The 13396-nt window shown below is 36.2% G+C and overlaps 1 protein-coding gene across 1 annotated transcript in view; it reads left to right on the plus strand.

The window, feature by feature from the left end:
* KCNH7 (potassium voltage-gated channel subfamily H member 7) overlaps window positions 1-5587 on the plus strand; it is a 476865-nt gene extending 471278 nt beyond the window's left edge. The window contains exons 15-16 of the mRNA XM_047085555.1: window positions 2864-3056; window positions 5321-5587. Coding sequence (XP_046941511.1) covers window positions 2864-3056; window positions 5321-5587 — 460 coding nt within the window. The remainder of the gene's footprint in view (window positions 1-2863; window positions 3057-5320) is intronic.
* The last annotated feature ends 7809 nt before the right edge of the window (window positions 5588-13396 follow it).

Below are 13396 nucleotides of genomic sequence, written 5' to 3' on the forward strand. Positions count from 1 at the left end.
AGAAAGCCTCTCTCTGCATTTTCTGTTTTTCATGTGCCTACAACTCAAATAATCAATATGCCAAAGTATACCTTTCATTGACCAAAAAAAAAAAAAAAAATTGAAAACCGGGTTATAGACTGGGTGGTCTATAAACAACAGAGACTCATTTCTCACAACACAGGAGGCTGGGAAGTCCAAGATCAAGGTACCAGCAGATTCAGTGTCTGGTGAGGCTGGTTTCCTGATTCATAGGTGGCTGTCTTCTTGGGGTGTACTCATATGGTAAAAGGTAGAAGGAAGGAAGCTCTCTGGGGTCTCTTATAGGGACACTAATCCCACTCATGAGAGCTCCACCCTCATGACCTAATCACATCCTAAATACCCTACCTCCTAACACCATCGCCTTGGGGGTTAAGATTTTAACATATGAATTTTGAGTATATAAACATTCAAGCCATTGCACTGAACTACCCAAAATATCAGATAACCAGTTAATAAACAAAAACTAAGTATTCAAAATTACTGCAGGAAGAGAGAATGCTATCTTGAAAGAGCCTAAGTGGTGTCTCAGGAGGGGAAGTAAGTAGGACATTCCTAGGACTTTGAAATCTGGGCCCTTCAAGGCTGGAAACTAATTGGAATTGGGCAAAGTTCATGCTGTTATAATCCAGGTTGAGGGACACAGTGAGGTGAAGATCTTCAAGCAAATCTGAATAAATAAAATCTGTTTGATAAACAAATTATTTGCTCAGATGAGCAGACTGTTGTCTCCAATGAGTTGGTCTATAGAAATTTCCTGAAGAAGTGAAGTGAAGTTTATATTTAGTCTTATTTTTTTCAGGCAAGGTTTTCCCAGAACGAACAACAAAGTCAGGTTGACAGAAGTGGTCCACACAGTCTCAGTTCTCACCCTGCACCTGCTACTTCACCTGCCAGGGAACTCTTGCATGCATGAGCCCTACTTACAGTAGTACATTGCCATTACTGAAGACCCACCTTCCAACAGATTTCTTCTTCATGGAGACTATTCAAATAGAATCCATGATATTAAGATCCCGTTTCTCAGAGACCACTGCTGTTTGATAAAGGACTCAAAAACAGTATCATGATTTTTTATTCTCTGTTGCATTTTGAATCCCATGTGTTGAAATTTTTATTCCATCTCCCACCCCCAAGTCCATTTATATTCAATGTAATAAATACTTTGTAAGCCACTCACTAAACATTAGTCTGTTTGCAGACTTTTCTTTGGGGGTGCAAAAGAGGGAGAAATGAATTCTGAATGAGTCCAAGATGGAAAGAGTTTCGGGTGCAGATAAAATTTGAACTGGAGCTTGAGAAATGAAAGGAAAAATTGACGTATGACAACAAAATAATAAGTCTTCTCCAGTTAGTTGGCACCATAAAGAAATAGATCAGACCTACAGGTAACAAGTAGATAAATAAACTGGTCGATAACTCCTTTTTTTGTCTCATTTCAGTGTGTGGTTTTGACATTTGTGAGGCACAATCATGTATAATTTATAGCTTTTGGTTTAGAAGACAGGAAGCTATATGGTTAAGTATACCAAGTATAGAAAACCTGTACGAATGGTGTTATTATGATTCTCAGGAGGAAGATCTGTAGTGGCAGGATTAAGAACTAAAAAGAAAAACAAAATGACCTTTTCTTAAATCAAAGACTAAGTTCTCTCCACTTCAAATGTCACAAACAAATGCAGCATGTATATAATTGGACAAAATTAGTTCTATGATTTTAAAATTTTGGTATGATTTACCTTCTCTTTGCATCTTTCATTCAGAGACAAAATAGCACAAGTAAGATTTAAAGTTTTCTAAAGATGCATACAGTCCAAATTTTCTGTTCTTATGCCCACAAACTTTCCTTTTTTAAAGTGCTGTTAACACATGCAAAAAAAGAAAATTAGTCCTATTGTATTTTGCTATTTTCCTTCAAATTTTAATTTAAAATGAGAATGAATTTAACAGGCCAGTTGGATCCTTCTGAGCTTTGGGGAAAAAAACATCAGACTGGCATCTTGCAAGCCAGATGGGTCATAGAAGCAAGTGAACTTGTATATTTGGTTTGTTTCTTAAATGCCAAAGGCCTGGAATTGTAAATTGGTTAGAAATTTAGCATCTAACAGCATTTAACAATAAAGAACACAATGGGGGGCGCCTGGGTGGCTCAGTCGGTTAGGCGTCCGACTTCGGCTCAGGTCATGATCCCACAGTTCACGAGTTCAAGCCCCGCATCGGCAGCTTGAAGCCTGGAGGCTGCTTTGGATTCTGTGTCTCCCTCTCTCTCTGCTCCTCCTTCCCCCCCTCAAAAATAGGTAAATTAAAATTTTTTTTTTAAAAAAAGAATGCAATGAATAACATGCAATACTGTGAATAGGACAGAAACAAGGTAAAATAAAGGTAAACTTGAAATACATAAGAAATCACACAATTGTTGCAGCTATGAAAGAAATGTGCTACCAAGTCCATATTTAAAGAGTAAACAAAATGTTCTCAAGAAACTGGCAAAGCCTGATTAAAAAGCAAAGAAAATTATCATTAACAATGGATTCTCAGTATGTTTTACATTTGAAATCAATAAAGGTTGGTAAAAATGTAGTCTATTTCAATTCAGCTGCTTTTCCATTAAGATCTTATTAAAGAAGCAGGAAAGCAGGAAAGCAATGGTGTTTATCAGAACCACTAGTGGAACACAGAAAGTGAGCATCAGCCAGGAGAGAATCTGTGTGCTCCCTCTCCTGTCCTTCTTGTTTAAAGCAGGGCCATAATTCTGTTTGTTGGTGGTACTGAATTTTCTCAAATGCCTTGCAATCCTGGACTATTTTAGGACTGTCTTCCCCCATTTGTGTCTGTCCTGCAGACTTGAATCCCAAATGACTGCTGACATCCAGACCATCTTACAGTTGCTGCAGAAACAAACCACTGTGGTTCCCCCTGCCTACAGTATGGTAACTGCCGGAGCGGAGTATCAGAGACCCGTTATTCGCCTGATGAGATCCAGCCATCCAGCAGCATCCATCAAGACTGATCGAAGTTTCAGTCCTTCCTCACAAGTAAGTGTAGATGCTGTATAAACGAGAGTCTCTCTCTGGGTGTTTCTGGGGACCACATGAGTCAGAACCATCTGGGGTGCTATGGGAAAATAAAGGTCTCATCCCCATCTGTTTTGTTCCATTAAATTTCTGGGAATAGCCCCTAGAATTTGAATTTAAACCAGCCCCCCAATAATTCTTCTGTTCATTTATTTTTATTTTTTTTTAATTTTCATCCAGTTAGCATATAGTGCACAATGATTTCAGTAGATTCCTTAATGCCCCTTACCCATTTAGCCCATCCCCCCTCCCCAAACCCCTCCAGTAACCCTCTGTTCTCCATATTTAAGAGTGTCTTATGTTTTGTCCCCTTCCCTGTTTTTATATTATTTTTGCTTCCCTTCCCTTATGTTCATGTTTTGTATCTTAAAGTCCTCATGAGTGAAGTCATATATGTCTTTCTCTGACTAATTTCGCTTAGCATAATACCCTCTAGTTCCATCCAGGTAGTTGCAAATGGCAAGATTTCATTCTTTTTTATTGCTGAGTAATACTCCATTATATGTGTGTATTATTATATGTATATATATATATATACATTATTATATGTATATATATGTGTATTATTATATGTATATATATATACACATTATATATGGAGTAATATATGGAGTAATACTCCATTATATGTGTGTATTATTATATGTATATATATATATATATACATTATTATATGTATATATATATGTGTGTATTATTATATGTATATATATATATATACACACACACCACATCTTCTTTATCCATTCATCCATCAATGGACATTTGGGCTCTTTCCATACTTTGGCTATTGTTGATAGTGCTGTTATAAACGTTGGGGTGCATGTGTCCCTTTGAAACAAAATGCCTGTATCCCTTGGTTATGTTTATTTCAAGTTTGAGAACAGTGGACCTCAAAGAATGATTTTAAACCACTAGTAATTTTTTTCCCCTAAGAAAAAGTTCTTTTCAAGAATCAATCTGCTTGAGTTTATATATGGTAGAGCTTTGAAAGCTGTAGCCCTGGGTCCAAAAAGCACTTCAAAGAATGGTCTGTAATTTACTATGGTGACAAGAGGTGCTCTTGGGCACCGTCTCCAGAAGGAAGTAAGGGGAGGAGAAAGAGCAGTTGTCCACAGAGGATCTGAGGTTCCAGTGAGATCAGACTAGTAATCTCATTTGTGCCCCACCCATCACCAGAGATCTCTAAACTTTTCACATCTCCATGATAGTAAAAGGAGTAATGCTAAAGTGTCCTTTATCTTGCCTCTGAAGACTTCTAAGGTCTTTTTAATAAAAATATTTTAATAAATTTTAAAAAATGTTTATTTATTTTGGGAGAGGGAAGGGCAGAGAGAGAGAGTCCCAAGCAGGGATTGGCACAGAGCCCCCCCACTGTAGGCACAGAGCCCCATTCAGGGTGCGATCTCACCAACTATGAGATCATGACCGGAGTTGAAATCAAGAGTTGGATGCTTAACGGACTGAGCCACCCAGATGCCCCTAAAGACTTCTAAGGCCTTTTGACTTATGTTAATATGAAGGTCTGCATGGCAAATTATTTTTAATTACTTAAGCCGAATAGCCAAACTGACTCTAAGGAAGGTGGACCCAGCACAGTCTTGTAAGATTTTTTTAGAAGTTTGTAAATTTAGTGCAAAATATTATGGGAAATTAAGCTACATTAATAACAGGGAGAAATGTGAAGAAAGAAAATAATGAAATCTTTCTGAGATATGAAAGTAGAAATTTTTTTATCCCTAGCTAGTTTTGAATGTCTCCGATCTTGCAAAACTGTGTACTTTGTTCTTTGTTTTCAGTGGATTTAAGTAATATTTTCTGACCAAGGATGGGTGATTTTCCTTCCTTTGTTTTTTTTCCCTCTCCTCCTTACACTGTCTAGTCACCAAATGACACACATTTCTGATCTTAGTTTTGTCTTGAATTTTGAATTAAGACTCATCTGGAAACTCAAACTCAATGTTAAATTGTGTGTACGTATGTATGTATGTATCTGTATGAATCTGATCTGGCTTCAGTGCAAAATTAAAGTTCTTAGAATGATTGATTAGGATAAACTGATGCCCAACCTCCAAAGCCTTGATCCAGCCTTGGGAGGGAAAGTTTGGTTAATACCACTAATCATAGATTAATGGGGAAATAAAACGTATTTTGATTTCGTGAGTGTAATTTTAGAAATCTGTCCAAATGAATTGTAAAAACGTGTTTTCCTGTCTTTCTCTCAGTGTCCTGAATTTCTAGACCTTGAAAAATCTAAACTTAAATCCAAAGACTCCCTCTCAAGTGGGGTGCATCTGAACACAGCTTCGGAAGACAACTTGACTTCACTTTTAAAACAAGACAGTGATCTCTCTTTAGAGCTTCACCCGCGGCAAAGAAAAACTTACCTTCATCCAATTAGGCATCCTTCTTTGACAGATTCATCCCTAAGCACTGTAGGAATCTTGGGTCTTCATAGGCATGTTTCTGATCCTGGTCTTCCGGGGAAATAATCATTTTGTACTATTTACTCCACATACAATGTAAGTGCTTTTAATGGCTGTTTTCCTTTTTTTGTATTTAAATCCTCTCTACTTGACTCAGGGGCTCACAAGTTACCATTATATGCAAAAGTACTGTATATTTTCCTAAATTGAAGCTTGTAAGGTAAAATTGAGCAATTAGGATGTAAATATACATATGAACTCTTTTGTTCCAAATGTTAAAACTGCCAGCATCTCCAGGCATCTTATTTTATTTTTATTTATTTATTTTTTTTAAATCATGTGCATGTTAGGAAACTCCAATTTCTCTTGCATGGAGACTCCTACTTACTACTTTTACTAAACCTGTACTTTGTTATGAAAATGCCTTCCAAGCAAGTAAGAAACCAAGGGGTGACATTGTTCATGGAAGCAAATCATGGAAGATCCTAAACTCACGGAAGTTCCAGGGGTAGAAAGGGAACTTAAGTCACTCAGAACAGATACCCTTCTGTTCTGAGAGGTTTATAGTTAATTACATCCATTTCACCACACTGAAAAAAAAAAAAAAATAGTTTTAGAGTTCTGAATCTTCGACCACGTTGGGTGTCCATCTCCAAATACATGAATATAGGCCAGCTTTAATGAGGACAAAAAGGACTTTCGACTTAAAATTCTGTCTCAAAACTGCATTTACAAACTACCTAACATTTTTCACTGGCACATTTCCTTGCATATTTAGAAACAAGTAGAAACAAGTTTCTCTCTCTTTTTATTATTATTATTATTTATTATATTTTTTTTTTTTTGAGGAGGGGAAGGGAGTCTTCTCAAGAACTGCCAAGGTGTGACTGACACAAAGTGATATCTACAGCTTTCCCCTGATTCATATATTAGGGCAATCCTGAATTGGAGCAAAAGAGTGGACACACATGGTTCTTTTTTAAAAATGTGCAACCCAGTGGATTTGCATGGCAAAACTAGCTCCCATTTAAGCATATGTTGTTCCACGGTTTTCGATTTAATCCCAGCTGTGGAAAAACAATATGCTTGTACCTGCCTGTAAAGGAAATGAAGACACCAGCAGTAAAATTTCTGTTTTGTTCAGTTACTCAAACACATTTGTTAATCAAAGATTAAATGAAAATGCATTCTGTATGAATTGGGCTGAATATATTTGGACCCCAGAATATCAGAACATACAGTGGAATATATTTTAATATCTTTAATATCTTTAAAGATATTTTAATATCTTTAATATCTTTAATTATCTTTAGACTTTTTCGGAGGGAGTACGATATGCTTCTCATAAAATCAGGATACAGAAAAAACTGCAAGTTAATTTAAGATTCTGAGTTGTCAATTTTTAGTTAAGTTTTATTTTTCAATTCCTTTGAGTACAATTTTAATTTTATTATGGGCTGATCTATTATATCCTTTCCTTCTGAACGAAATCTTGAAATTTTTTGCAAGTTTCTTCCTTCTTTAATAATTCTTACACCCACATATATTTTTAAAGAAATATTACATCTGTGCACATTATTAAATGGATTAGTTTCCATCCCTCCAGGATAGAAATGTAATCTATTGACTCACTTTTACCTTTGACACTATTGGTTTCAAATATAAGCAATTCCTTTAAATTTACAAAGCTATTGCACTATTTAAAATGATGAAAGTGACCTTAAGTTGCCCCCTATATATTTTTAAATGGTCACATGTGTGGGAGGCAATCTGTAGGCGTGAACATATTCTTATCCCTGCTAAATGTTCGAAAAAAAAGAAAACATAAGCGATAAAGTATGTATGGCAAAATGACTAGTCAATTCAGTAAAAAACAGAACAAGTTTAACTAGCTTCCCAAACTATTTGGTGTTAGGCAGATACAAATTTAAGGACTAATGCTTTCTTTCCTTCATTCAACAAACATTTATGGGTGCCTAGCTGGGGGAGGCAAATGGCTAACGTTGATTCAGAGGACTATTTGAGGATTTTATATCTATATTTAGGCATATTTTTGCAGCTGCAACAAATTTCATAAGGATTGCCAGCCTAAGCTCCAGGGAAAGTCAGAATGAATTCACCAGAGACTGTCATATGTAGAGAGTGAGGATTTGGCAGGTGAGGAATTTAGATCTGATTGTTTGATTAGTGGATGCTTCAGCTCCAACACTTGCTGTGACGTGCATAAAATCCCACATAAAGCCTCTATACTTCTTTATAAAAACTGAGCATGAAAAAAGATAAATACATAAAAATTGAGCTTGAGGGAATGGAAAGATGGGGAATAGTATACAAGTTTCCAGCTTGCGTAAAGTTTTGCATAAGACAAACATTCTTCCTCTTAATGCCTTGACATAAAATAATTCCTTGATATTAAAATCTAAGTCTCAGAGAATTGGACAGGATGAAGAAGGTCCCCTCTTCTAGGATATTAGCTTAACAAGAGCCTGGAAAAGCTAACATGTGATTAGTTAGGCAGAAATGTCAGAGGCTCAATGGTTAAAATGACTTAGAGATGACCAAAGCAATTATCTTAATTTACAAAATGCATCTCCTTATCCCAGTCAAAGGTCCAATGCCTGAAATCACTTGTCATGCTTGCTGTGGCCAACAGTCTGACCCCTCCATTGGCGATCCTCCTGAGAGGCAGGGTTGACTGCCCATCAGTCCTGGCAGTAGGAGCACTGCTGTCCTCCTAGGTAATTCGAAGCACTTAATACAACTGATGCTTTCCACCTAAAAATAGTGAGATCTGGTTCCCAGGCCTAAATAAAATTCCATCTAAAATCTGAAGTTTATCTGAGTGAGTTGTTTTCCTGCTGTTATTGCTGGGCAGAGAGCGGGACATACCATTTTACCTTAGAGAGGAGTCCCATGTTCTAATTAGTTGATAAGGAAACTAGGAATGAAAAATGTTGAAGCAATGTTCTTGCAGGATTTTTAAATTAAAATTCACCCATTCAACAGACATGAGAAGGCAGGGGCAAATTTGGGACAGCCTCCTTTTCTTATGTCCATGGTAATGGATTGGTCATCAGAGATGAATTTTCCCGCTCTTCCAGTCAGAAGATACGGGTATCGTATCAGGGCCTAGTGGCATTTGGTGTGAGGTTGGATATATGTATATGACCACTGCTTACAGGTCCTTTTGGAGGTGTATCTTTAACAGTGGTTCCCAAAAGCCTAAAAGAACCATTTCTTTAACCAGATGTCATTTAAAATCCCTTCATATATTATCAAAGGAAAAAGTTTACCACCTCGTCGGCATACCTAAATCATTCTAACAGGAAAATCTTTCCCTTGAAGGCTTTTCATGATTAAAAAAAGGAACGTGGGAGATCTAGTTATTAAAAATGAGTTGCAACACTGATTTAGAACATAGTAGTCTTTAAATTGCTTATCCATGATTGAAACCAAAAGTAGATCAATGTATTTGAGGAGATTCCTACTGCAAATCAAAATTTGTATAAATTACAAAAAATTTCAGATCTTGATTTTTGCACGATAGAAAAATGTGTCTATCACATAAGTTCAGAGGCACTTGGAAGACAGATGATGATGTCTTCCCATGTAGGCCTAGAATTAGCAGTACTAAAACAGCCAGGGATCATGCTAGAAATGCATATTCATGGGCCCCACCCAGACCTACTGACTCAGAAACTCTAGAGGTGGAACCCAGCAATCATCTTTTAACAAGCCCTCTTCTATATGATCTCCATAAACACAAGAACTTTGAGAATCACTAACGTAGAGCATGGGCTCTGCAGTCAGACCCACGTGGGTCTCAGGAGTTCTCTCATGAATAGCTGTGTGACCCTGACCAATTTAATTAACCTCCCTGAGTCTTTTTCCTGAATTTGTAAAAATGAGATAATGGTACCTGCCTCAAAGAAGCTTGAGGAAGAAGTGAGATAACATATAGTAAAGTGCCTGGCACACATAGGTGCCCCTAAAATGCTAGATTCTTTGATTCTCATCCAGGACCACGATGTTAAAAACAATCAGGAAGACAAATAATTTTTTCCACAATAAAGCTTTTCTGTAATGTGCTATGCCTCCAGCTAAATAGCCATTAATAAGACTGAAGGTTTTGATTCAGAAGACACAAGAGTAGCTATTGTTTTCTCTAATTGCATTTTGCACTATTAGGTTTTTAGCTTTAAAGTAATACTATTTATAATGATAGTGAGAGTATGAATGTCATTGTTACAAACCTGTGTACTCTGAATCAGTGATCTGTTGAATTCAGTGCTACTAAAAAGTGGTCTGTAAAGACCGGCTCACTGGGGAAGCCCCTCTTTAGATCCATGACGTAGTTCCCAGATGGGTATTTGGAAATGCATTTTCAAAATAGTGTTGAAAGAAAATACACTTCCTATTTTCTCAGAAAATAGAATTTATAGTTGTAGTGGTCCTTTGCAGGCTTCTAGGCCCACACCATCATGCACAGATACGCTAAACAGACTGCCTGCCTAAGTCCAGTGTGCAATGGTAGAAATGGCAAGAGACTTGGTGTCATAAACCTGAATTAAAATCCTACCTTCTCCACTTTTAGGACAAACCCTCGGTGAGCCCCAGTAGCCAAAATTATGAAGGCAATGTCTTAAATATCTTGAGGAGTGTTGGGGAGCCTCTGAAGTACGTATATGGAAGTGCTTTGTAAACCATAAAGCACCGTGTAACTATAAGCTCTTTATGTGACTTGTGCATCATCACAAATAGTGTCATTATGGTGGCAGTGCCGTAGCATGACCTAGGTCTTCTGAAAACCTTCCATGGCTCCTCCCCCTACCCAACACTGACAGCATTCCCACTCTGACAAAAATCTATACAGTGATTCTCACACGGCTCTCAAAGATCTATTTACTCAGAGTAGGAGAACACCGGTTTTAGGAAAGCTATCCTCTGCTATAGCATCCCCGTATTTGTCAAAAATTGGCGGTGTCCAACATCCATAGAATTCTATATTTGAGTTGTGATGGTTTTCTAGATATGCAGTACTTTACCCCTTACCCCCTCACTTCTTAAGTGTTCTCATTCAAAGCTTCTGTCTCTGGGTTCCACTTAACTTACAACAAAGTGATGTTACCATTTTAAAAACTAAAAGGATGTTTTAAAATGCTTTGTAAGGTATTAGTTGCTGTGACTGATCAGTGCCCAACCCTGGAATAATTCATTACATGTTCTGTAGTACAAATACACTTGCTCTAAGAATATACGATACAGAAAATTCACGGAAGATATGAATTATTAATAATTGACAGCATGAAAAGAAATTATCACAAGGCCTATTTATATAAACTATTAAGTGGAGGTTGAGAGAGATGACTAACAAGACATTTTTTAAAATACATTATCACTGTGAATAGGATGAAACATCTGTAGGAATGCAATGTTAAGAACATAGAACCATATGATCAACTGACCGATTTCATTGTTTTAGCAATCAAAATCAAACTTTTAAATGAGTAGCAAGTATTAGAGAAATGCTCCCAATAAAATGTTTATTATGAGAAGTGGCAAATTTAACATGATTTTTCTTGAAAAGCTAATGTCAAAACTTAGCTGAATTCCTAACTGGTAGTCATGAAGTCATGACATTTGTGACTTTCGTTAGTTAATTTATATTTTGAGAGATACAAAATAATTTGGTACACCTATGGTTTTAAAACACTGTATGTTTAACCTTCACTTTTGGTGTTTCCCTTGTATGCATCATTTTTAAATGAAAAATAATCACACCTGTTAGCACTTAAATCATATACTTTTTGTACTGACACTGTATTAAGTATTCTGAGTATATGTAAGAAAATTCCACACCATCTCATCAACCTCCTTTATTTTGGAGTAAAATTTAAGGACTGGTCATCTTATACTTACCTCCTCCACAGTCTCTTCAGAAGATACAATGTTACAATAACATTGAATATGGCACCCTTTTTCCAAACATAAAAACACCGAGGAAACCCTAGTTTTCATCTCCGGGGTACCTACTGACTTTAATTAGACACACCTCCTTCTAGCTGAAATTTGCATTCTATGATTTTGATAGAAAAATATATACCAGAATGTTTGCCAGTTCAATAATACATTTCAAAAAATAATGTGTGTAATCATTTGAAAATGTCAGTCATCTGATAAAAAGAAGTTCACTCACATTGGTTAAGTAGTAAGTACCTTGGAATGCTTTAAATGTAATGAAACAATCTACCAAAACACATACTTTTTCCTAGTCTTTATGCACATAATGTAGCATGAAATCATGACGCTTTTGAAATACTCTGTGCGGATATATTTATTTTTTAGCAAATATTTTCTTCAAAGATTGGTATGTGGTATTGGCAGTGTAATCTACTTGCACAACTAGTTTTGCAATAACCTACAAATAACTGTAAATAAGAAAAATGTAAATTTCATGTAAAAATGGTTGCAGATTTTTGGTAGCTAAAAGTGTACAAGTTGTATTGAAAATATAGTATATATACATAATTTAAGAACGAAGCATATACTTTCTGATCTATTTATACATGAAAATTCAAGAATTTGTAAAAGAAATTATTTTGGGGAAAAAGAAAGTAAATCTCATTAGCTAGCTTTTATTAGAGAAGCCAACTATTTCCAACATTTTACTAGGTAGAGTGCTAGATACAGGCACGGTGGTGCTGATGTACTTCACAAAATCCCATAATTGCAACAGTGCCACTGCGGTTTTACGGAGTTCACTGGGACACTAGTAAACTGGACTGGGTGGTAAAAGCATTACGTCTAAAATTGAAGAACTGTAAAAACATTTCACTTACTATTGACTGTCAAGCACACAGTGGTAATTGACTAAAACGTCTACCGTTCCATTATTTAAAATTTCTGATAACTGAGCAGGCTTCAAATTACATGGGACACGTTTGGTGTAATGCGTGGATGGTTCATTTTTTTCGTCAAGAATGAAAATATCCAGATAACATTATTTTCATTTGCCTATGTTTCATATATTCTAATTCCTCCCCTAGAATCATTTATCTATTATTTAAGAAAAAGCATCTATCTTCAGAGAAACCTTTTCCACAAAATCAGTTGGTCATAATGTGGCATTTTCTAAGCTAAGGACTATTTACTCTGTTTAGTGGTTTAGATTCTCCACCATTCATTTTTTTAGGTTTAAGAAGCCAAGAGAACATTTCGCTATTTAATAAATGAAAAACCAAATCAAATATAGATTAGCAGAAACAAACGTGTTATCTTTAAGTGAGGCTGATTAGAAAAAGAATCAAAGTATGAATAAGCTATTTAAAAACTTAAAATCTCTTGCCATAAGAGAGATTTGAGGGTGATGCATTTAGATAGCTTTGGGAAATTAAATATGCATCCAAAAGTTCAGCTAACCCGAAAATTTTCTGATATGGCCTATAATTTTCAAAAGAATATGGATCTTTATTTAGTATGTTTCTGGAACATACATACCTGTTCAGGTTATCTCTTGAAATTTCAGTTATCATAGCAATATAAATGTGATTAAATATAGCCAGCTAAAATGCAAATGACTGCATGTATCTGTAAAGCACATATTTATATTTTCATGCTTAAGGGAAAATGTTGGGATCCGCCCCCCCCAACAGTGTTATCTGATGAAGGTACTAATTCCTGGCATATTTGTCTCTGAATATAGCTATTAAATGACGACAGAGCCAAAATTCTCATTTCCTGTAAGCTTTCCAAATCGCCACCGTCTCTGATGTTGTGGAAGGGTTGGAAATGTAAGTAGCACATAGGCAAGGACCCTCCTCACCCCCTAACTGTCTGGTGCATCATAGTAATGTAGGAGTGCTGCCAATGTCTACT

Source organism: Lynx rufus, unplaced genomic scaffold (assembly GCF_022079265.1).
Source record: "Lynx rufus isolate CCGP_SWC_20201006 ecotype Redwood Valley unplaced genomic scaffold, mLynRuf1.p SCAF_2, whole genome shotgun sequence".
NCBI classification, from domain to species: domain Eukaryota; kingdom Metazoa; phylum Chordata; class Mammalia; order Carnivora; family Felidae; genus Lynx; species Lynx rufus.